The sequence below is a fragment of the Mercurialis annua genome, linkage group LG3 (genome assembly GCF_937616625.2).
Source record: "Mercurialis annua linkage group LG3, ddMerAnnu1.2, whole genome shotgun sequence".
Taxonomy (NCBI): domain Eukaryota; kingdom Viridiplantae; phylum Streptophyta; class Magnoliopsida; order Malpighiales; family Euphorbiaceae; genus Mercurialis; species Mercurialis annua.
In genome coordinates this window covers 4228511-4250700 of record NC_065572.1, presented here as the reverse complement: position 1 = coordinate 4250700, position 22190 = coordinate 4228511, and the positions used below count along the sequence as shown (strand labels likewise).

Sequence of the window (22190 nt, the reverse complement as noted above, 5' to 3'; positions counted from 1 at the left end):
TTGCTTCTTATTTTACCTCAACCAAAATTAAGCTGATTTAAGACATTCGTGGCATCCACCAAGGTTCTCTTTGAAAATTGAGTTCACTAACAACCTTAAATTTTACTATATGTGCAGCTAATGAGGTTGGATCTTTTGTGCATATATATTATATGGACATCTTTAATATATGCAGCAATTAATGTCCATTTTTGATCCAGTTGAACAAAATAGTATTGTGCTTGTATAAATTAGTACATTTACATAAGCGATAATAATTATGTACAGGCAAATACTAGATATGTAATATATTAATTAGCCAAATAAGCAAAGTTTATAGAAACACCTTTGCTATACATATTACTTCCCATCCCTGTGAAGCCAAAAAAAGGTGTACATCCTAAATATACATACTGAAAACATCTTGTTTAGGCCAAAAAATCGCACATTGCAGTAACACCTATATATGCCTATTGCTTCACATCCAGGTGAAGCCAAAAAAAAAGGTTTATATGATACCACCTTTTCTATGCCTACTGCTTCAAATCCATTAGAAGCAAACAAAAAATAAAGGTTAACATTTACACCTTTATACACCCAAAAATTACAAAACCCATATTCCATGGAATTACTGATTCATTTTCTGTTTCCCCTTCCTCAACGGAAGTTTGTCTACTCTCGGTGTGGCAGCTTGTGAAGCCGTTGACTTGAACATAACAGACGTGGTCTCGCGGGAACCTGGGTTTGTCGTCGATCCTTGCTGCGATGATATGGCTGCTCCAGAAACTGCGTCGGTTTTCGATCCTTCCTGCAATGATGTTGGTGGTCTATTATGTCGCCTAACTGCAGCAGCTGTTGACATTGCTCCACTAACGTATCTGTTGCCATCATCGGGAGCAGGCTGCATAAAAGAGAGAAAAACAGAAACTCATTTCACAAAGATAATTTAGCAACTCCCATTCACATGCATCTGCATTTTACAATCTCTTTTCGTACTCTTGGCATTAAACACAATCAGATCATGCTCTTATATCATGTTATTTGAACATATGCAGCATAGTTTAAAATTGATGTTTCTTTAGCATAAAATGGGCACCTAAGTTCTTATGAAAAATTTGAAAAAATCAAGATTAATGGATAAGGATTCTGAAATATTTGCTAGGGTCTCATATTAATTATTATGTATCAAATTACTTTCTTAGTCCAATTACACATATTCAACTCTCCTAAAATTTCTAATTCGTTTTCCAATTGAGAAATAGAAGTAAGAGGATTACCCTTGCGAAAATGAAACCAGAAGATGTGTTCACCCTTATCCCAACATTTTCAGCAACCTGTTAAACAAAACAGTAAAATAAACACCATGCAAATAATACAATGAAATTTGTCAGATGGGTTATGTTGATATTTTACCTGGTTTTGCAGCTGTGTATGAACCTCGCTTCTTTGCTCAGAAGATGATGCATTTCTTTGTGCTGAAATGGTGCTCTCCAGTAGTTCTTTCTTTCGTTGCTTTCGAATCTCCGAAGGAGAAGGTCCACTCTTAGGAGGTTTGGGAGTCCAGTTTGGACCTCTAGGTCTACCTGGACCACGCTGCAAACAAAATAAAGGTTTGTTAGTGCCTATACATAACTTAGAATAAGTAAACAAAGAAAAGGATACAATATTATACCTTTTTAGGCCTTTCAACAGGGGCATTAGCCTTATCAGGACATGCACGTTTGTTATGTCCCTCGCTAAGGCAATGACTGCAGGTCATTGCCACACCCTTTCTTGCAAACCTCGGATGCTTCTTTGGCTCTTCGTCGGGATCTCTTCTTCTATTCTTCTTAGGACGGCCAGGCATCTTACGATATGGCGGCGGCAGAATACTACTCCCTCCTACTTTAGGCCACATTCTGCACCCGTTGATTGGCTGTAGACAGAATTCATACGCCAACTTATATTTTTCCTTCTTGTACCAATCATCGACGTAATCCACAACATTATAACGCATGAAGTTGATGCAGACTAGAGCATGGGCACAAGGAATGCCACTTATGTCCCATGCTCTACATGAGCAGCTCCTATTTTTAAGGTTCACCACATATTGATCTTCACCGCAACTCACTTGAAATGCCCCTTTTGCAACTTTTGCTTCGCAGAATCTGGTCATAGTCTGATTCTTGTCTATACGCTCTCTTATCCTAGGGCAAATATCTTCGAAATGATTGTCCATCAACCCCGACTTGACAAACATCCTCTCCATCAAAGATGACCGAATGTCCTCTAGCATATTGATCGCTTGTAATTGCCTTGACTTAGAGATGAAACCGTTGAAAGTCTCCACCAAATTACTCGTGATGGCATCACACTTTGAATCTGGCCTAATAAAGGCTTTGCAAAATATGTTATCCAACTGCTTCATGAAATCATCATAGGCCGTAACCCTCTCAGCCTTTATCAAATCCATAACACTCTCAAACTCGGGATGATTACTTGTATTGACAGCCTTCCAAAACAGCCTCTTCAACTCAGGATCTTTGTGCTTCTTCTTCCAATTAGCGTATATGTGGCGGGCGCAATTACGGTGCTCGGCGAGAGGGACAACCTTGTTAATTGCATTTTTCAACCCCTATTAAGATGAAAAAAAAAAGACAAATAAATACCATTCATGTATAACTGCAAATTGGGACAGAAAATTCATACTTTACTAGACATAACTTAGACAGAACAATTAGACATAACTAGACATAACTTCATTAAGCATAACTAGCAAATTAGAAAATAATAAAAATTAGACATAACTTCATTAAGCATTACTACCAAATTAGAAAACAATAAAAATTAGACATAACTAGACATAACATGTAAATAAAAAATATTTTCACAGAGCACAATACTTATACAAAATACCTAAGAAATACTAAGAACCTGCCTATATACAAATTACATGAACTCAGATAAGCAAACAGGAACAAACAAGTAAACAAGACAAGACAACCAAGTATAATAATATAATGTACTTGCATGAATTCAAATAATTTACCTTTTGTTGGTCGCTAATCAGAGTCAAGTACAGACCCTCTCCGAACCCAATATCTGATATCAACAACTCCATAAACCATGTCCAGGTTTCTTCATTTTCTGCTTCAGCGATTGCCCACGCCACAGGGTACATTTGGTTGTTGGCGTCCCGGGCTATAGCACTTAACAGAACCCCAACTACAAGAGTCTTTAGGAAACACCCGTCCACACATAACACCGCCCTACAACCAGCTTTAAACCCCTTTCGTAAACTTGAAAAACCAACATAGTACCTCTGGAAAATCGGAGTGCCAGTTGTTGGGTCACTAATGAAGTGGAAACAGAATAAGCCTTCGGGGTCTACCCTTCTCATTTCCGCGTCATACGCTCTGAATCTTGTATAATGGCTTTCCAAGGACCCTCTGATGATAGTCATGGCTGTATACTTTGCTCTATAGCAACAGGAAATTGGGACTACAAGTCCAGAATACTTGGCCCTTAGATCACCTACCATGAATTTCGGTTTGTACGAAGGTTGTCGCCTAAACTTTTGAAGAAACTCCTTTGCCACCCATTCTGATGTCGCTTGCCTGTTTTTTGAGGCTCTTTGACACATGTGTTCATTATTCAGCCCTGTGATCCTAAAGGAGGTGCATGACTTCGTCCTGCTAGCATACAACCTCCATGAACAACCTGGTGCACATCTCGCTTCAACCTTCAACCGCTCACTTTTTTTCCAACGTACATCATGGCCATGGCAGATAGCCCACTGCTGTACAGCGTGTTTGACTTGTATCCTATTCAGAAAAGTCATGTGCATTTTGAATTCCAACTCTTCGTGCCTCCACTTTGGGTTATAGTGCAACCGGGTTCTTCTCTTCCTCTTTTTAGGGTGTAAGTTTTCCTCATCGCTGCTATTGGGTGTGACCAGCCCGTCGTCGGTGTCCGCATAGTCACTTCCAGGATCAGACTCTACGCAACCCGCATAGGCATCTATGTCCCCAACTGCCCCTCCTTCCCAATATTTCCCGTTTACACTAGCAATACCCCCCGGAGCATCAAGCATTGCGTCCAATCCCAACCCATTAATTGTATCAATATCATTGCTTCTTAACTTTTTCTTTTCTTGCCTCGCAGTTGCATACTCATCATCAAAGTCACTCCCACCATCACTTACACTAACATCATCACTGTCTTCTTTGCTCCCGCATACGTATGTGCTGTCGCACTCACTATCGACAAGATCAGTCTCCATTTCAGGTGCTGCATTGTCACTGCCTGTATTATTAGAGGCTGCATTGTCAGTGGCTGTATTATCAGTGGTGACAGCACCTTCCTTCTCAAGCTCATTGCTTAGTATAGCATCCACAACACTTTCATCTCGATCGAAATTTTCAAACTCTTCAACTGGCCTCTTACATCCTGGCCTGCTAACAAAAAACAACAAACAGACTATGTAACTATCTAAGAAACAAACTGCAAACAAACCATACATTCTTATAAAATATGTCAAATGATTTTTGCATCAAATGTGAATGCAAGTATTTACAGCAAAATAGCAATCATTACAACCATTTACATAAAACACTAAAAATCCAATTTACATAAACCTTAAATCCCCAATTTATTAAAGCAAATTAAACCATGCAAACCCATTTTACAGCAAATCACTAAAATCAAAACCATTTACAGAAAACCCTAAACACTCAATTTACATAAACCATAAATGACAATATACATAAACCCTAAATAACCCAATTTACCAAAACAAATTAAACCCTGCAAACCCAATTTTGCTAACAATTCCAATCATTACAACGAAAAACCCTTAAAACCGAATTTACAGCAAATCCCTAAAAGCACAACCATTTACAGAAAACCCTACAAACATAATATTCTCAAATCCCTAAAATCGCAACAATTTACAGAAACCCTAAAACCCTAATTTAAAGATGGAACAAGAAAATACGATTAAAATCTTACCTGAAATTTTCGGGCCATTTACTTCGTTCTCCACTCCCAAAGGGATCTTCTTTTCGTTTTTCTTTAACCATTACACAATCAAAACATAGCCGACGTCGTTCTCCACTCCCAAAGGGATCTTCTTTTCGTTTTTCTTTTTTTGTTGTTTTGTGAATTTTAGGTCAGTAACAATCGAAGAAATGAGCAAGAAGAAGGGGTAGAGGAATTGAAAAATTAAAACGGTGCGTTTTTGCCCTGCTCCACATGATAACCATGGTTTGGTCAATTAAAATCCCCGTCAGCAAATGAAACGGTGTGTTTTAATGAATTTTGCTGAGATGGACAACACCGTGTACTATTAAGCGTGCCTTTTTTTTTGAGGGTAGGGTTGAAAACGGAAAACCCCAAATAGGGTATAAATAAAAATTCTCCTAGGTGGGGGTATAAACGAAAAAAAAATACAAGGTGGGGGTTTTTTAAGTAATTAAGCCTATATAGTATGGGTATCTCCAATGTTTTTTTATAATAAATAGATTCTTCAATGAAAAGGAGTATCTTATATGTAAGTTTTAAAAAATTTAATTTTATTCTAAAAGATTCTCTAATTTTTAATATTTTCTTTTATATTTTTATTTTATTTTAAATGAGGATGTTTTAATATATTTTTTAATTAAAATTGGAGGGAGAGTTGAAATTTTCAAATCAAATATAAGAAACATTAGCACCACTACTTTTTTAAATATGTCAAATCGAATATGAAAATAAATTTGAAAAAATAAAAAATAAATCCGATGACATACTATGAAATATATAATTTACGTTAACACGAGCTGCTCAGTTCATAGATGTACTTACGGAAATAAAAAATTAATTAATTATTTTTTTAATAAAGTTCAGTCCTCGTAAAATTTGTCTAACACATGCAAACTGATTTCTGAAATTAAAACTACAGTTATGGCATCTATAAAGTATATAATATAAAAAAAGATATATATAAAAAAGATATTATAATCTATAAAGTATTTCATTTTTATCGTCGAAACATTTTCAATTTATCATCGATTTTTTAATCGCAATAAATTGAATTTGATAATGCGCTTAGTCTATAAATTTTATTCCATCAAAAATAAAAATAAGTAAGAGTTGGATATTTTTTATATTTTATGAAATTAAAACAATATAAGAGAAAAAATGACTTCCGTCAACGGTAAAAATAAATTATTAACGACGGCTGAAAAAAAGTTTGAAATATTTATAAACGGCTAAATTATCTTTTTTAGAGAGAAATGTTTTCTATGTAATGGAGTTTAGTGTCTAAATTAACTCATGTGTCGTCAAATCCATTTCGCTGGGTACGTGTCTAAAACTCATCCATTCAGTTTCTCGTAATTAAATTATAATTTATAACGCTTTTGTTAATTTGTCTTAATCATAATTTAGTAGGTCCAAAGTAGATAAACTGATCATTTACTTCACATCTAATGACATTCCATTGTTAAGTAGTATTAAAAATAAAATTTAATCATTCAAAAATATTTTTTCTTTAATTATTTTTAATTTACAATTTTATGATTATTTGTTCAAATTAGAGTGAACAAAATTCATATATATATTTTATATTGTTTCATATTTAAAATTTATTATAATAAAAATGTAAATTATAATAATATAATGCAATATAATAGATATGTTTGAACTATTTTTTCAGTTTAAATTCGAACAAATGACTACATTTAAAATGAAAAAAATTTAAAATATACGCTAACATTAAAAATTTAAAATATAGAGCCATAAATGCTAAAAAAATTAAAAAAAATCAAATGATTAAACCTAAAATAATTAGGCTTAATGTCTTAAAAAAACCCTGACCTTTCATCCCCTTTTCAATCCTACCCTGACGTTGCAAATCTGTCAATTTTACCCTATCTTGCATTTTTTTTATTTCAATTGTACCCTAAAGCATAAAGTTGACTTTTTTTTATTTAAAAAAAATTCTCTAAATTGACCCTTTTTGCATTAAATTAACTTATTATATTAAATTGACCATTTTAAAAAAAAATTGAACTTTTATCAAATAAATAAAGGTCAATTTTTTGCTTCAGGGTACAATTGAAATGAAAAAATGCAAACTGGGGTAAAATTGACATTTTTACAACGTCAGGATATAATTGAAAAGGGGATAAAAGGTCGGGATTTTTTTAACGCATTTAGCCAAAAAATTATTGACCGTCTAATTAGTGATAAAACTTCTTCAATTGTTTTATCCAAAACTTGTAATATTTTAATCCTATAATCAAATTATGTTTTTGGTTATGCGAAGAAGATAATATTTTGAAAATGACTCTTCTTAAATTCAATTTTTTTTTTCATTTTTTTTCAAGTATATTTAGATAGATGATATATAAATAAAATGATACAAATATTTTTATATTAAATATTATTTTGATTATCTGTCATCTATCCAAATGGATTATAAAAAAAATAGAGAAAATTTTAGATTCGAGCGGATCCACTCCCACAAATTTTATATCTATACTATATATAAAAGCACGGATGGAGGAGGGGACAGGCAAATTTACTTAATAATCCTTTTTAATTTATCTATACTATATATAAAAGCACGGATGGGAGGGCATGCAAATTTACTGAATAATCCTTTTAATTTACCACTAAATAAAGGTTTTATAGTCATTAACTAATTAGTTATTTAATTAATCACTATTGTAATTAAAGTTATAATTATAATAGGTAGCTAAATTATCTCTAATTTAATTTTTAGTATATAAAAAACAGCTAAATTAACTCCAAATTAGTAGGAATACTTATCTTTTAGTTTGATTGAACTACAAAATTAAAATATTATATTTCATCAATATATTATTATTTAAATTTCTATCTTATTATTTTAAAGATATTATTAATAAAATTAAATTAATTATTTAATATGTTCATTGACGAGTTACGTTACGAGCCACGTGCATAGCACGTAATGCGAAACTAGTCATTAAAAATATTTGTATAAACTTTGTTGTTTATTGAATCAGTCTCTATTATGGAAATTCAAAAATCAATCACCCAATTAAAACATAGTCATTTAGATGACAATTTTTTTTATAATTATTCCAAGTTGCCTTTAGAAAAATAGAAAAAAATCTCAAAGTTTTATTTAAAGAAGAAAGAAAGAAAAAAAGTTGAATAAATATCATACAAATTCTGCTCTCTCTAAGGGGTCGTTTGGTTCAAGATTGGGAATCGGAATCGGAATGGGAATGGGAATGAGAAGTAATGAGAATGGGAATGATTGTTTTTATTTTTTATTTGGTTCAAAATTAGTGTGGGAATAGGAATGGGTAAAATTTAATAAAAAAAATATTTATTATTTATTAAAAATATTTTTTTTTATTTTTTAAATATTTTTTATATAAATTTTTTTTATTTTTTTATTTTTTTTTAATTTTTTTAATTTTTTTTAAAAAATTAAGAAATTATTTTTAAAAAAAATTAAAAAAATTAAAAAATATTTTTTTTATTATTTCAAGTATATTTTTTAAAATAAATATTTAAAAATAATTTTTTTAATAATTATATATTTATTATTTATTATTAAAATATTTTGTTAAATTTTCATTCCCATTCCCAAAAGTTCATTCCCATGGGGTAGGGGTAGGGGAGAAATGGATGATTCATATTGAAGGGGTAATCACATTCTCATTCCCTGGTACACTTTGACAAAACAAATACAAACAATGGGAATGGCCCCTAAAAGTCTGACTGTACATATAGTATACATTTTGTTGTTTTCCCTATTTCAAGTCTTTATCTTTATCATCTTTTGGAATTTAGCCTTAGTTGTCCCCGTCCAAATATTTTTCATTTTTTTTTTTTGCAAAATAGCAGTTGTATTAATATCGACAAATAGAAGTACATAATGTTTGCTTGTCAGAACTAGATAATAGAGATTACAATAGTTACTCTTAAAAAGGAGATTTAAAGATTTTTTAGCCATTTTATGGGTTATCCAATTATACATTCGCTTAACATATGCAAAGTCGCAAGATATAAACGACGATGATAAGCGAACGGTATCAAAGATTATGACTTCTATTGTTAATAAAATATTCTTCTTTCCTTAAGCTGCAGAGATCACATTTAAGCAATCACCTTTAATAATAATATTCCTTAGACCGAGTTGAGAAGCAATCATAATGGCATACCGCATCTCCAGCGCCTCCGCAATTTCAGGAGATACTATTCCTGAAAAACGATGAGAGCAACAATAAGTGATGTACCCCGAAAAATTTGAACAAACCAAACCAACAGCTGCAATACGGTTACTAATATTTAAGTTCGCATCAAAATTTATTTTATATTTGTCATTTTATGTTGATATAATTAGGTAAAATTATTATATTATTAGAATTAGGTAGCACTGTTAATTTTAAATTTTAATAAATGATTATCTCTTTAGTATATAAATATTAGAACTTGAAATATCTTTTAGGCTTAATTTAAAAAATCCCCATCTTGCATTTTTTTTTCGTTTATACTCTAACCTTGTAGAAACACCATTTGTACCCTTCATCTCTACCCAAAAGCATTAAATTGTACTCTTTTCATTTGAAAAAGAGTTTAGAACAATCCTTTATTTTTAAATTATATACTAATTAGATATTAATGTTATTAATAGTATAAGAATACCATCTCAAAAAAATTAAAAATAATAATATATTTTTTTTAATTTTTTTTAAAAATATTTCCGAATTTTTTTAATTTTTTTAATTTTTTTTAATATTTTTCAAAAATATTTCCGACAAAAAAATTAAAAATAATAATAATTTTTTTTAATTTTTTTTAATTTTATAAAATTAAAAAAATTAATTAATTATTTGGATGTATTTGATTATTTTTTAAGTTGAAGGATTTATTTGTATTTTTTAAAATAGAAAAAAGTATGTTTTAAACTCTTTTCCAAATGAAAAGAGTACAATTTAATGCTTTTGGGTAGGGATGAAACATAAAAACCCAAAATTGGGTACAAATGGTGTTTTGGCAAAATCAGGGTATAAACGAAAAAAAGTGCAAGGTGAGGGTTTTTTAAGAAATTAAGCCTATCTTTTATAAGAGGCTTCAATTTAATGAATAGTATAGAAAAATAATAAGTATATAAAATTTAAATAATTATGTAAATTATAAAAGAATGGAAAATGCACGATTAAGAATTTTAAATGCACTATGAGAAAATCTAATCTACTGATTTCCGACACGAAAAGTTTCGATGGTGTGTGTATCCACATGTCTATTAAAATAGGTCTAAATAAACCATAATGTACATCCATAATAGTAGTATATACTATGCATTATTATTAAGATTAGTGGACCAAACATTATGAAAGTTCAGTCTAGATTCCCACTTGATAAAAAATATTCTTTAGTAAAAAAAACTGAAATATTCTTCCCAATGCATATATTATATACCCTCGCTTAGGTAAGGGTGTACGAAAAATGAACCAAATCGAATAATCGAACTGATTATTTGGTTCGATTTATAATATAAAAATATTGGTTTACTTTGATTTTAAATATAAAAAAATCAACTAAATTTACTGTAATTGTAAGCCGAATCAAAAAAATCAAACCAAACTTAAAAAGAACCGAATTTTCAATTTAATTTTTTTATATAATCAATTTGGATTGATTTAAGAAAAGATGATTTGATTCGGTTTAATTAAAATTTATTGCACACGTAGGGTATGTGGCTTACCATTATCTTTTTTTTTTCATTAAAGATCTTTGTATCATCCGTCTTTAAATTATTGCCAAGAAAAATCCACTTTTATTTTGTCTAGTTACTCTCTATAAATAAACTACAAATTTATTATATGAATCTACAATCTTCTTCATCTTCTTCACTTTTTATTAATTAGTTTTTACGATGAAAAAAAGATCAACTCTACGGTGTAATTCGGGTTTAAATGGATTACTACAATTGATGAATTCGAGTTGATCAACTATGGTGAAGTGAACTACTGAGGAAAATCCAACCTCTAGGCAAGTCTAACGCTTGGCTTCAAATTTTATTCTCTTTTTTTTTCTTTTCTTTGTTTGGTTGCTGAGAAAATGGAGGAAACAAGAAAGAAAATAAAACTCTTTACTATTTCTATGTATTTTAGCTAGCTAGGTTTCGAGATTTTCATTTCTTTTTTGTTGTGTTTGAGTTTCTTGTTTTGTTTTGATTTCATGTAATTTTGATTAATCAATTTTAACATCTTCCAACTCCATTAATCTTCAATTGTGTTTATTTTTTACTTTTATTTTCTGTTAGCTTCAAAGTCAATAATGGTGATTAGATCACATTTAAACTGATGTTTATAGATGTTTTTTTTTCTTTTAATCATTTACAAGAACCAGAAACTGATGTTTATAAATGTTTTTTTTTTCTTTTAATCATTTACATAAGAATTTAAGTTTGATGAAGTTTCAGAAAAAAGAAAAAGTTTGATGAAGTTGTCTTTCAGGAAAAAAAAGTTTGATGAAGTTTAGAACACAATTAGTTAAGAGAATATTATTCTAACATCCTGACAATTACCATAATTTACACTCTCTTCTTTTATTTATGTTCATATTTTAGTCATTCTCTTTTTTTTATGTTAATCAATTAGATCAAAAAACTTAATTCATAAAATTAAATTTGATCAATTAAATCTTTAAAATTTATTCTTAATATAAGTATAAATAAATTTTTTATTTTCTTAAAATTCAATAACACAATGACTTTAATTTATTAAATCTACCAATTATAGTAAAATTGGATTTATTAAAATATTAAATCTCATAAAAATATAATTTTGTTTATATTTATGTTAAAAACAAATATAAAAACTAAATTGAAATTCATTTTTTTAATTAAAATCTTTAATCTAAATTATTAACACTAAAAATGTATGAAAAAACTAAAATTTTAGCAGAAAAAAAGCATAACATTTAATTTTTCTTAAAAAAATAAAACTGTAAATTAATTATATCCAGTAAGCGTTAAAATAATTTGTTCATTAATTAATCATTGCAATTGGACCACATACTATGTGCTACTATAATAGGTCCTTCATAATTGTCTATAATTAGTTCAACTCACACCTTGGTTGGTATGGAAAACTGATACAGAGCAAAAATCCAATAAAACAAACAAAAACAGCTCAGCTGAGCTACCTACATATGTGTAAATCATAATTCAATTTAAATATTACTCCCTCCAATCCTAAATGATAGAGTGCATTGATTAAATATAAAAATTAAAAAAATACAATTAAATTGATTAAAATTAGCTTTGTTTTTATCTCTCCGTTTTTATCTTTAGATAATTTTTAAATATATAAAAAAAATTATGACTAATTTCTTTATTAATGCATATTAATATGAAGCTATAAATTCACTTGAGGGTAATTATATATAGGTAAAAATATTTAAAAAAAAACCCATCTTTGACTTTGTTTTCAATTGCACCACCACATAGGAGAATTTTCAATTACACCCTATTTAGGGTTTTCAGTTTTTGTCTGTACCCCAATTGACTAAAATGACCTCTTTTTATTTAGAAAAAAATTTAAATTAATCCTTCATATACTAATTTGTTTGTTTTTTTTAAATGGAAAAAATAATGATACAATCCCTCTATTTAGTTGGTTTTAATAATTTTATCATTAAATTAATTAAATTATCAATTTTTTTTATTTTGGGGTACAGATGAAAACTGAAAACCCTAAATATGATGCAATTGAGAATTCTCCTAGGTGGTGGTGGAATTGAAAAAAAGTTCAAAAGGTGGGGGAGTTTTCAGTATTTTTGCCTATATATATATATATATATATATATATATATATATATATATATATATATATATAGTGTGGATAAAATAGGACTTTAGTTTTTATCGAAGTTGACTTATAATTTAGAATTAAAAATAATAATGTGACCTATTAACTTAGGACAAAATAGTACTGTTTAAGAGATAATAAATTTTGAAGCTTGTTAATAACAATAATTAATCAATATTGAACATATATATATATATATATATATATATATATGAAGGAGGAATGAAGATTGTGCTTGAATGAGGCAGGAACCTAAAATAATGTAAGTAGCTAAGGCAGACAGAAAGAAAGAAAGAATGGTTAATTGGCTCCAAATATATGGGAATGAAGATAATGTATTTAAATACATTGAAGAGACTTGCATCTAATTCTTCAAAATGCATATTCTCAAGCTTGTAAATTAGCTAAATCCTATTGTAGAAAAGAATATTCCATGAATTTATAAGGATGATATTGAAATATTTAAAATAATCTATTTTATGATGAGTTTTTATTGTTTTGATAAAATACAATTTGTGTTGACTCAAATTAATGATAGTTAATAAAATAGTTATTGTACTCAACAAAACGTAATAAAATAGTTATTCTAATCATATATTTATCTCATTTGGCAGCCTGATTTTATTTACACCTCATATCATCCGCGACATTACCAGCCACATCATTCTGAAATAGAGCTCAATTCACCCCTCAACATAGCGCATAAATAATAAAAATTATTTTTTTGCTTTTTCATCGTCTCCTACCACCTTCACAACTAGCTGCCATCGCTTCCCATTGCCACCTCTGCACGCCACCACCACTCTCTTCCTTTGGTTCAAACCCAAACAAAATCTTCGTGTAGGCTTAAACCATATTTCTTCGTTTGGGCTTGAACTAGACGAAAACATGCAAGATTATGTCTATCTCTTTTTCTTGTTCAAATCCAGGCGAACATTCTATCTATCTCTTCGTCTGGTTCAAACCTAAACTTTGATTTTGTCTGGTTCAAATCTAGACGAAAATTTTGTCTAGGTTGAACCAAACGAAAAGAGTAGTGTCGGCGGGTGGCAAGTAGAGGTGGCGGAGAAGGTAGGAGATGGCGAAAATGTAAAAAAAAAACGTTAATTTTTATTTTAAAAATTATCTGCAATGTTTAGAGAGTGATGTCATATCGGATAAAAATGATTGAAATAGCTATTTTGTTAGGTTCTATTGAGTACAACAATTATTTTATTGCGTGTTAAAATTTAGTAACCATTTTATAATTTCTAAAAAGTAAAATGATTTCCATAATCAATAACCCATCTAATAGTTGCAATGAATCAAACTGTAGATGCTCTCTCTTCAAAGAGAGTAACAAAACATAAAGAGAAAACTTCAATTTTATTTTTTTAATGACGTGTATTAAAAATCATCATATTTTTCTTTACATATTTTCATGAATAAATCATGATTTGATGCGTTATTTTTTCATTACATCACAATTATTTCACATCTGTTCGAATGTTAGATGGATTTTTTTTATGAATCAAGGTCTTGATGAACCATGAAAGCATAACTGAAATGAGCATCGAAAAACAAAAGTTCTAAATATGTTTGCCAAAAGAATTTTGATATTTAAATTAATTTTAATTATTATAGTTGTTGTCAAAATTTTGTTTTTATTTTTTTATTAGTTGATTCTTTTCAGTTAGATTAATCATGCTACTTATTTTTTAAAAAAAATTATATCAAACAATTTAGGTTGCACATCGATAATATTATTTTAATATATATATTTGGAAGAAAAAAATGATAACTATAGGATAAGGATGATGATCACTAAACTCCATATTTTCATTATGTCCTTTTCCCTTTACATTATCTATAATGACAACTTTGCTGGTTTTAATTAGTGGAAAATGACATGCAATTAAGTGTAGAAAAAACAAGAATGCAGCTCTATCATTTACCATTTTTCAATTGGTTAATGACTCATCATCAACAACTAATCTAATCATTAACATAGTGGGTTAGTTCAATGACAGTTCACTAAAACTCAAACAACCAACAAACTTCATTATGCCCTTAATATATAAAAGATCAAAAGGTCAACAAGGCACTCAAACTAATGTTTCGGGATCAAATAAATTTATTTTAATTTTTTAGGTCAATTAAATTTAAAATTTATATTTTTAGGATCAAATAATTTTTTTTAACTTTTTGGATCAATTTGCCTAAAACTCTTTTAATTTAATCAAATAACTCCGAAATTGTACCACTCAACTGTCGACTTATTTCACCCTGAAATACAAATTTGGACGTCTAGTCGAATCAAGTAACTTAGTTGACTCTGAAAATACAAGTTTTGACTCTAATTGACCGAAAGAGTTAAAATGAACTTATTTGATCACGAGACATAAATTCAAGGGCAGCTTGTTGAAAGATAAAACAAGATTGACTTCGTGATTTTAAATAAAAATATTTTTAGAATAAGTGTCTTGAAGAAAAACATTTAAAAAGAATATATATATATATATATATATATATATATATATATATATATATATATATATATATATATATATATATATATATATATATATATATATATATATATATATATATATATATATATATGAGGATCTTTGTATTAACTCGGAATAAAAACAGTTACTCCCTCTGTTCCACTTTAAAAGTCCCATTTGACTTTACACACAAATTAAGAAAATATTAATTATCTTTATCTTTTCATGTTTTTTCATGTTTTACCCCTATTAATGATCGTGGAAATTTCCATAGAACTATTTTAAGATAACTAAAAGAAGGGTAAAATAGGGTATTCAATAGAAAAATGTTCCAAAAATAGTAATGTGACTTTTTAAATGGGACATCCCAAAATAAAATATGAGACTTCTTAAACGGGACGGAGGGAGTAGAGTGTAAGATTTAGCGTAAACCTATAGATGTGGGCAAAAAGTGGCCTATGCTACATACATAGGCGACGTAATTGCAGATCTGACTTACAAAACTAGAAAAAAGTGAATCAAATAACTGCGCTAAAGTTGAAAACAAATTTGATTCTTCAAGAAATTTGCATTCAATAAACTTAAATTGTCGCAAAACTGTTGAAACCAACATAAAATCTGTAACAAATAAGTTGAAACCGTAACAAGAAACTTTAACAAATCAAGAAAATTGTATAAAACATGAATCGCCAAGAATCAAAAGTTATCGCCTATAACGATAATCTTGATTATCCAGAAAAACATCAACATACGGACACGATTAATTCATAAAAAAAAGAGACACGATTAACATAAAAACATCAAAATTTAAAAATACCAAAAACACACAGCTCGAAACTCAAATATTTTATTGAAAAAATTGATAAAATATAAACAAATGGATGAAAAATGATTATCCACCGATTAAACCAGAGATCACCGTCTCATCAAATTTAAGTAAGAAACAAAGAAGTAGGAAGGAAAAGGGAAGAGCGATGCAGAGAGATTCTATCACTTAAAATGAGTGCCACTTAGAACACTTTTAAAATAAACATTTTGTTTTTTTTATTCTTTATATTTCAAAATTCAGTAATTTATTATTACCTCAGATTTTAATAATTCAAATTATTTTGTACCATCTCAGCTAAAAAAATAAAATGAGTTAAATTACTCAATGTGTAAATATATTTATCCAAAGCCATAAATATATCTTTAATTGATATATCATTTTAAATTGAAGGGGCAAAATGAACCTTTTTGCACAAACAAGGTTCAAACAAAAAATCTGCTGACACAACATGATCGAAGCCTACCAACATCAGTAAAATAATTTTTTTTTTGTAAAAACAATTTCAATCACATATTAAATCAAAATTATCATTTTTCCTGCGTTTTAAATACTTTGTCTCTTCTTGACATTACCCCCCTATAGAAAACAAATATCTAATATGCAAATATTAGGAAAGAGAATAAGCCATTTGCAGCAACTAAGCGAATCCATACACTGTCTACAATAACAAAACAATGGTTCAATAAAATAACAAATTGTGTATTCTTTTATATTTTTAATTTTAAAAATGAAATAAAATCTGTATAGCTAGATTCTAAAATTACATTTACATTTCTAAATTACATTTTAAAAGGTTCAACATCAAAATTGAATTAAGCATGTCAAAACTATGATCAAACTAGTCCTCAAAAAATATTACAACAAAACGCCTTTAAATAAATGCAGGCACTTCTCTAATCTCACAACTATAGATCGATATCAATTAATTGGATATTGAAAAGTTTCAGATGCATTCATTATAGTTATGATACCTCCGATGATTAGACGCATAAGCTCCTTGTTCTAGTCATGTCTCGATCTTCAAAACCTTTGAGAAATGCTCGTATAGCAAGGTGCTCAGAAGCATACGTCATGAAAGATGCTAAAACAATGCCTCCTGCGACCACCAAGCCTAACCTGTAAACAAATCACACACGGTTTCCCAATTTTTATTCTTCTCTTCGAAGTTCGATAAATCGAAATTAGAAAAATTTAAAGTTCTTCACGACAAAAAAAAGAAGGAAAATGGAGGCAATGCTAGAAAAAATTCAAGCAAATTACCTAGCAAATAAAGCAGTTATCCCAAAAATACATGGTAAAGATGGGGTAGCAATAGCCAAAAATGCCATTCCTAGCCCATAATACCAAGTAGCATCGTCACAAGATGATCCTTGCCGTTGATGACCTGCGACAGTCAGGAAAACATAGTCCAACTTCAAAACATTGAAAGGGGCTAGCTATAATTCTAAAAACATGATATCTAATGTACGAACCTTTTTCTGATTCATGATCGGAAGATTCTGGGTGAGCGGAAAGAAGTACTTGATTTGCTGTAATCTTTCCCCATAGATGGGTCAAGCGAAGAAAACCTCCAAATAAAAGGAAGAAGATTGTGAATGTCCACTCATACATTAAGAGCAAACCGGTCCATGGTGTCACTTGTCGAGGAACAATTGCAAGACTAAATGCAGCAGACACCAAAGCAGCCATAAAACACACACATACTGAAAGTCCGCCCAAATAAACAGGCACCTTGGATTGCGCACCATTAGAAAACTGTTCCACATGTCAACAAAACCTTTAAGAAACATAAAAATTAATTGAACCAGTGCAGCAAATAAAAAAAAAATCCAGAGAGATTATAATACGAGCAACCATGGTCGTTGCTCATCAAATCCAGAAGTAACGAAAGTGTGAACTAACAAGTTTGGTTGGGCTGAATGTGGAGGAAGCAGAAACACCAGCATAGCCATTAGTTCTAATTGTGTAGTAAAGGTGTCTGATGTGATCAAATAATGTATTTCTGCAAAATACCCGTGTCTGCACAAAAAACAGTAGACTCAGAGATCAAAAAACAAATTAATCTTTTCTATATACCTGCATAATAAATAACTGGATGTCAGCTAACCTGAATACATGACCGATAGTTAAAAAAGAGTACAGCACAAAATGGCAGGAGGAAAAGAAACTTCACAAGCAGTTCAACATCAGGATTTTTGCCACCTCCAGTTCCGGGAAGAGAATCCTCAAGCTGTTCCCTGACATTCTGCAAAGTAACAAAGAAAGTCATACATTAGAATCAGGGAATGTTCTCTGCTCTTCAACAAACAACCACCTACCCACCAAATAATCTCAAAAGCGGGAAAACCTAGAACATATTGTTGTTAAGATCAGGCTATAAAAGGATAAAATACCATAGAGAAGAAGATTCCATACCTGCCACACATCAACTGGTTTTAAAAGCCAGGATGTATACCAGTCCCAAGGTTTGAGGGGACCTAGTGTATAGTGAATAACACGGAGTTCAGTCTCATTTACCATCCACTGCATAAGAAAGGTATACAACAGTAAGAGTATATGACAGAAGTAACCGCAGAATAATCAATAAAAATATCATCCTAACAAATTAAACAAAGTTGCAGATACAGATGAAGTTCATTAATTAGTCTTCCATAATAGAATTAAAGTCTCACCATCTACAAACCACCCTAGTAGACAAATTCCAATATCAAACATTAATCAATGAGATGCTATGTAATAAGAAGTACATGCCTTACGATGACACAAAGCTGTGGGCATTACATGCTATGAGCCTATCATAGAAAAATGAACAATACTTAAACATCCACGTAATCTATATACAGCACCATGGTCAGTCTTATGCCTTTACACACAGGAAGAAAGGTGCACGAAACGGTCTTTATCATAAACAGAGGTCAGAAAGGTTTTTACCTTGTTAGCAAGCATGTAGAGACCAACATCTGCATTATATAGAGTAGAGAGCCGCTCCATAGCAGGAGCAGGTCTAGAATCCAAGATATCCTGGGGTAAATCAGGTTGAAAAACATGTGCGTTGGGGAAGTCGGAGTAATATGAGTTAAGAAACCCTTGATCTCCTGTTATTGTAACATAAAGGAAACAGGAAAAAAGGTTATGCATATACATGAGAGACACTTCTTATGCAAACAGAAAAAGAAGACAAGGGTTCGCAAAGCCTCTTGTCAAGAAGCAGAAAGTAGCCAACACCCTTGTTTATATAAAAACTTGAAAATAAATATCAAACACTATGAATTATTTTAGGCTATGGAAGCTGAAACTTATAAATGTCTAAAGTAATAATTGTGCAAAATAGGTGCTGTAAGACCTTAGTTAATTCCAGAATTCAAAATTTTGAAAAGTTTCCCTTTGTTAATTAGATTTAAACCATAACAGCCCCAAGGCATGGTATAGATAAATTCCACCAATAAAATTCCTTTTATTGCCAAGGCACAAATAGCGTAACTATGATACAGGCACTGAACAATTGCTACAAACGACAAATAACAAAATCTTGCACCTCCAGTATAAGAATGCAAGGAATTCACTTTGCTCATCATGTCATTAAAAAGGGATAGAGATGGTTCCACAACCATGACTCCTGAATTGAACCTCTCCGAATGCTTCAAGTTAGCGCAGAATTTTCTACATTTAAAGAGATCCTCAATACTCTTAACCACAATAGTATCCGCATCAAGAAATACAACTGCATAAACAAATACCAAAACACGAGCACATCAATCATTAGTATCGAAACTCAAACAGCTTGGCCTCAAAGTTAACTAAACATGCCACACATTATTCATAGCACAAACAAAAAACAATCTAAAAATTAACCTTTCGAGTAGTTAGTCATTTGAAAAATCTTAAGCTTTGTATATACACCCCAAAACCTTTTCGGCCGCTTTTGATTAGGGTTTGCCAATAAGCTAATCTTCTCCACTATCCATCCATCAGCCTGTCCAGCATTCAAAAATTAAGTTCGCAAATAAACTCAAGAAAATATAATTATACACGTAAGCACAGCTTTTAATTAAGCTTACAGACCAAAATAATTAAAAAAAACTTACATCAAGAAGCTTAATAGCGTAATCGGAGACACCATCGGATACTAAAACAACCGTATCTTTTTTTGATCCGGTGTCCCTAATTGACTTTCCCAAAACCCTAACTCCGAGTAAGAATTCATCTCCGTACAATAGCGTCACGTATGCTTGGTTAGTTTTCTGTGATCGGAGTGAATCTCCGAGTTGAATCGAAATCAGCGCGATTAGTATGTATATAGCTCCAAACTTTGATAGTTTCATTTCTGAAAGTAAATGTGAAGATTTTCTCGAGAAAATCGTTCCAATTTTCCCGAGAAAGTTTAAGAAGAAGACGATGAAATTCGAATCTTTCGATTTTTTTTTATTTTGGTTTTGGTTTTTAATATTTTGACAGGGTTTTGGATTTGAATTTTCTTTTTCTTTTTCTGATTTTAAATCGTCAGAGCTTGAATACGGCGTCGTCGTATTTGACTCTTCTGTTATTATCTTAGACGGGTTTCGCGGCATCAGAAAATACGAGGTTATGATCCACTGCGGTTAAGGTATACGAAAGAGCTCTTATCCATGTGACTTGATCATTGATTATAGTCGATTTATCCTTTATTTTGAAAATTGTAAATTAAATATTTTATTTAATTTTTGTTAAAATAATTTTAATATCTTAAGTTTATTATTAAAATCGTAATAATATAATATAATTATCTTACCTTTATATAAAAAAACTACTAATTTTCTTATATTTATATATTTATGTAGACATATTTAATCTAATACTTTAATCACTGTAATTATAATTTTATAATTGATATATACTTATTTAAAAATTAATGTCTTTCGTAATTAAAATTGTCGAACACATTATCATTTGAATTTTAAAATAGTTATTAAAAAAAATCAAGAGAAAGTTATATATTTACAAGAAAACAATAATTAAGAGGGAGCGGAAAAAAATTGATACAGAGAACTATTTAAAAAAATGAAACACGACAATATAAAATGAAAAAATAAAATATTAAACTAATTGGTCAATAACAACCGTATATATTAATTCTGTCGTGTAAAAATGTATTATAATTCGACCTGAAAGTTTCAAGTTCGATATCTCATCGATCATTATAATCGAAAAAAATGGCTCAAGAGCGGTCGTACATCCCGACCGTCTAGTTCCGCCCAGTTTCGCCCATAAGCGCACCCCATTTCCGGAAAAAACAAAACAAAAAATTACGAGAATAGCCTCTTGCTACCACTATCCATAAGCTTCTTACCAATCTTATAAGCAGCATAAGCATCACTAGCAGCACATTCAATCTGTTCCGGGCTAAGATTATGATCAAACCAGTTCGACCACAAAACCGTATACGGTTTCGGTTCAAATTTCGTCGAAAGAATCTTGTTCGCCAATTCCCTCGCACTATAAAAAATAAACCGCGGATGATCCTGAATTTTCGCCGCCCAATCGCTCAGCTCCACCGCATTCCTCAGCACAACGCCGTATGAATCCCTCAACTTCTGCACATCTTCCTTAATATGAACTCCGACGAACACAATGTCCTTGATCGCGAAAAAACGTTTCAACGACGGAGAAATATAATTAGGGCTAAGCCTGATTAAAATACAACCGAGTTTAGTACATAATGTTAGCAATGCAATGTGATGTTCGACTTTTCTGGCGACGTGGTGGTGCTCTGACCGATCGGAATGACTGGTGTGTTCGGTTGTGTAGCGGCCGGAGTTACTTCTGGAGGAGCAGCCTTTGAATCCCCACTCCATTTCGAACCCGACCACCATGTCGCCGACTTTTAGCATGTCCTGGAGGAGTACGTAGAGGCAGAGATGCGCTTCTTCGTCGGTGACTACTTCTGTTGCTATGTTGTGGCCGTCGGACATTGTTAACTGCGGTCCGCGTATTGTTTCCATTTGATGAATTTTTTTATTTCAGGTAGGGTTTTTTTTTCTTGATCGGAATGTTATGGCAGTTTTTGTGAATAAATTA

The 22190-nt window shown here is 30.6% G+C and overlaps 2 protein-coding genes across 2 annotated transcripts; both read right to left on the bottom strand.

The window, feature by feature from the left end:
- Nucleotides 1–607: 607 nt before the first annotated feature.
- LOC126672159 (uncharacterized) lies at nt 608–5397 on the bottom strand. Its single transcript, XM_050366105.2, has 6 exons — nt 4969–5397; nt 3008–4412; nt 1652–2593; nt 1393–1572; nt 1257–1313; nt 608–880 (listed from the first exon to the last, which is right to left on the bottom strand). The coding sequence occupies exons 1-6, from the start codon at nt 5037–5039 to the stop codon at nt 608–610; spliced, it is 2928 nt and encodes a 975-aa protein (XP_050222062.1). The 5' UTR covers nt 5040–5397.
- Nucleotides 5398–16880: 11483 nt separating this feature from the next.
- Nucleotides 16881–22129, bottom strand: LOC126672158 (inositol phosphorylceramide glucuronosyltransferase 1). Its single transcript, XM_050366104.2, has 11 exons — nt 21422–22129; nt 20222–20734; nt 19989–20109; nt 19672–19857; nt 19068–19231; nt 18552–18659; nt 18244–18381; nt 18039–18155; nt 17609–17891; nt 17397–17520; nt 16881–17252 (listed from the first exon to the last, which is right to left on the bottom strand). Exons 1-11 carry the CDS (start codon nt 22112–22114, stop codon nt 17117–17119), a joined length of 2583 nt encoding a protein of 860 aa, XP_050222061.1. The 5' UTR covers nt 22115–22129; the 3' UTR covers nt 16881–17116.
- Nucleotides 22130–22190: the final 61 nt, after the last annotated feature.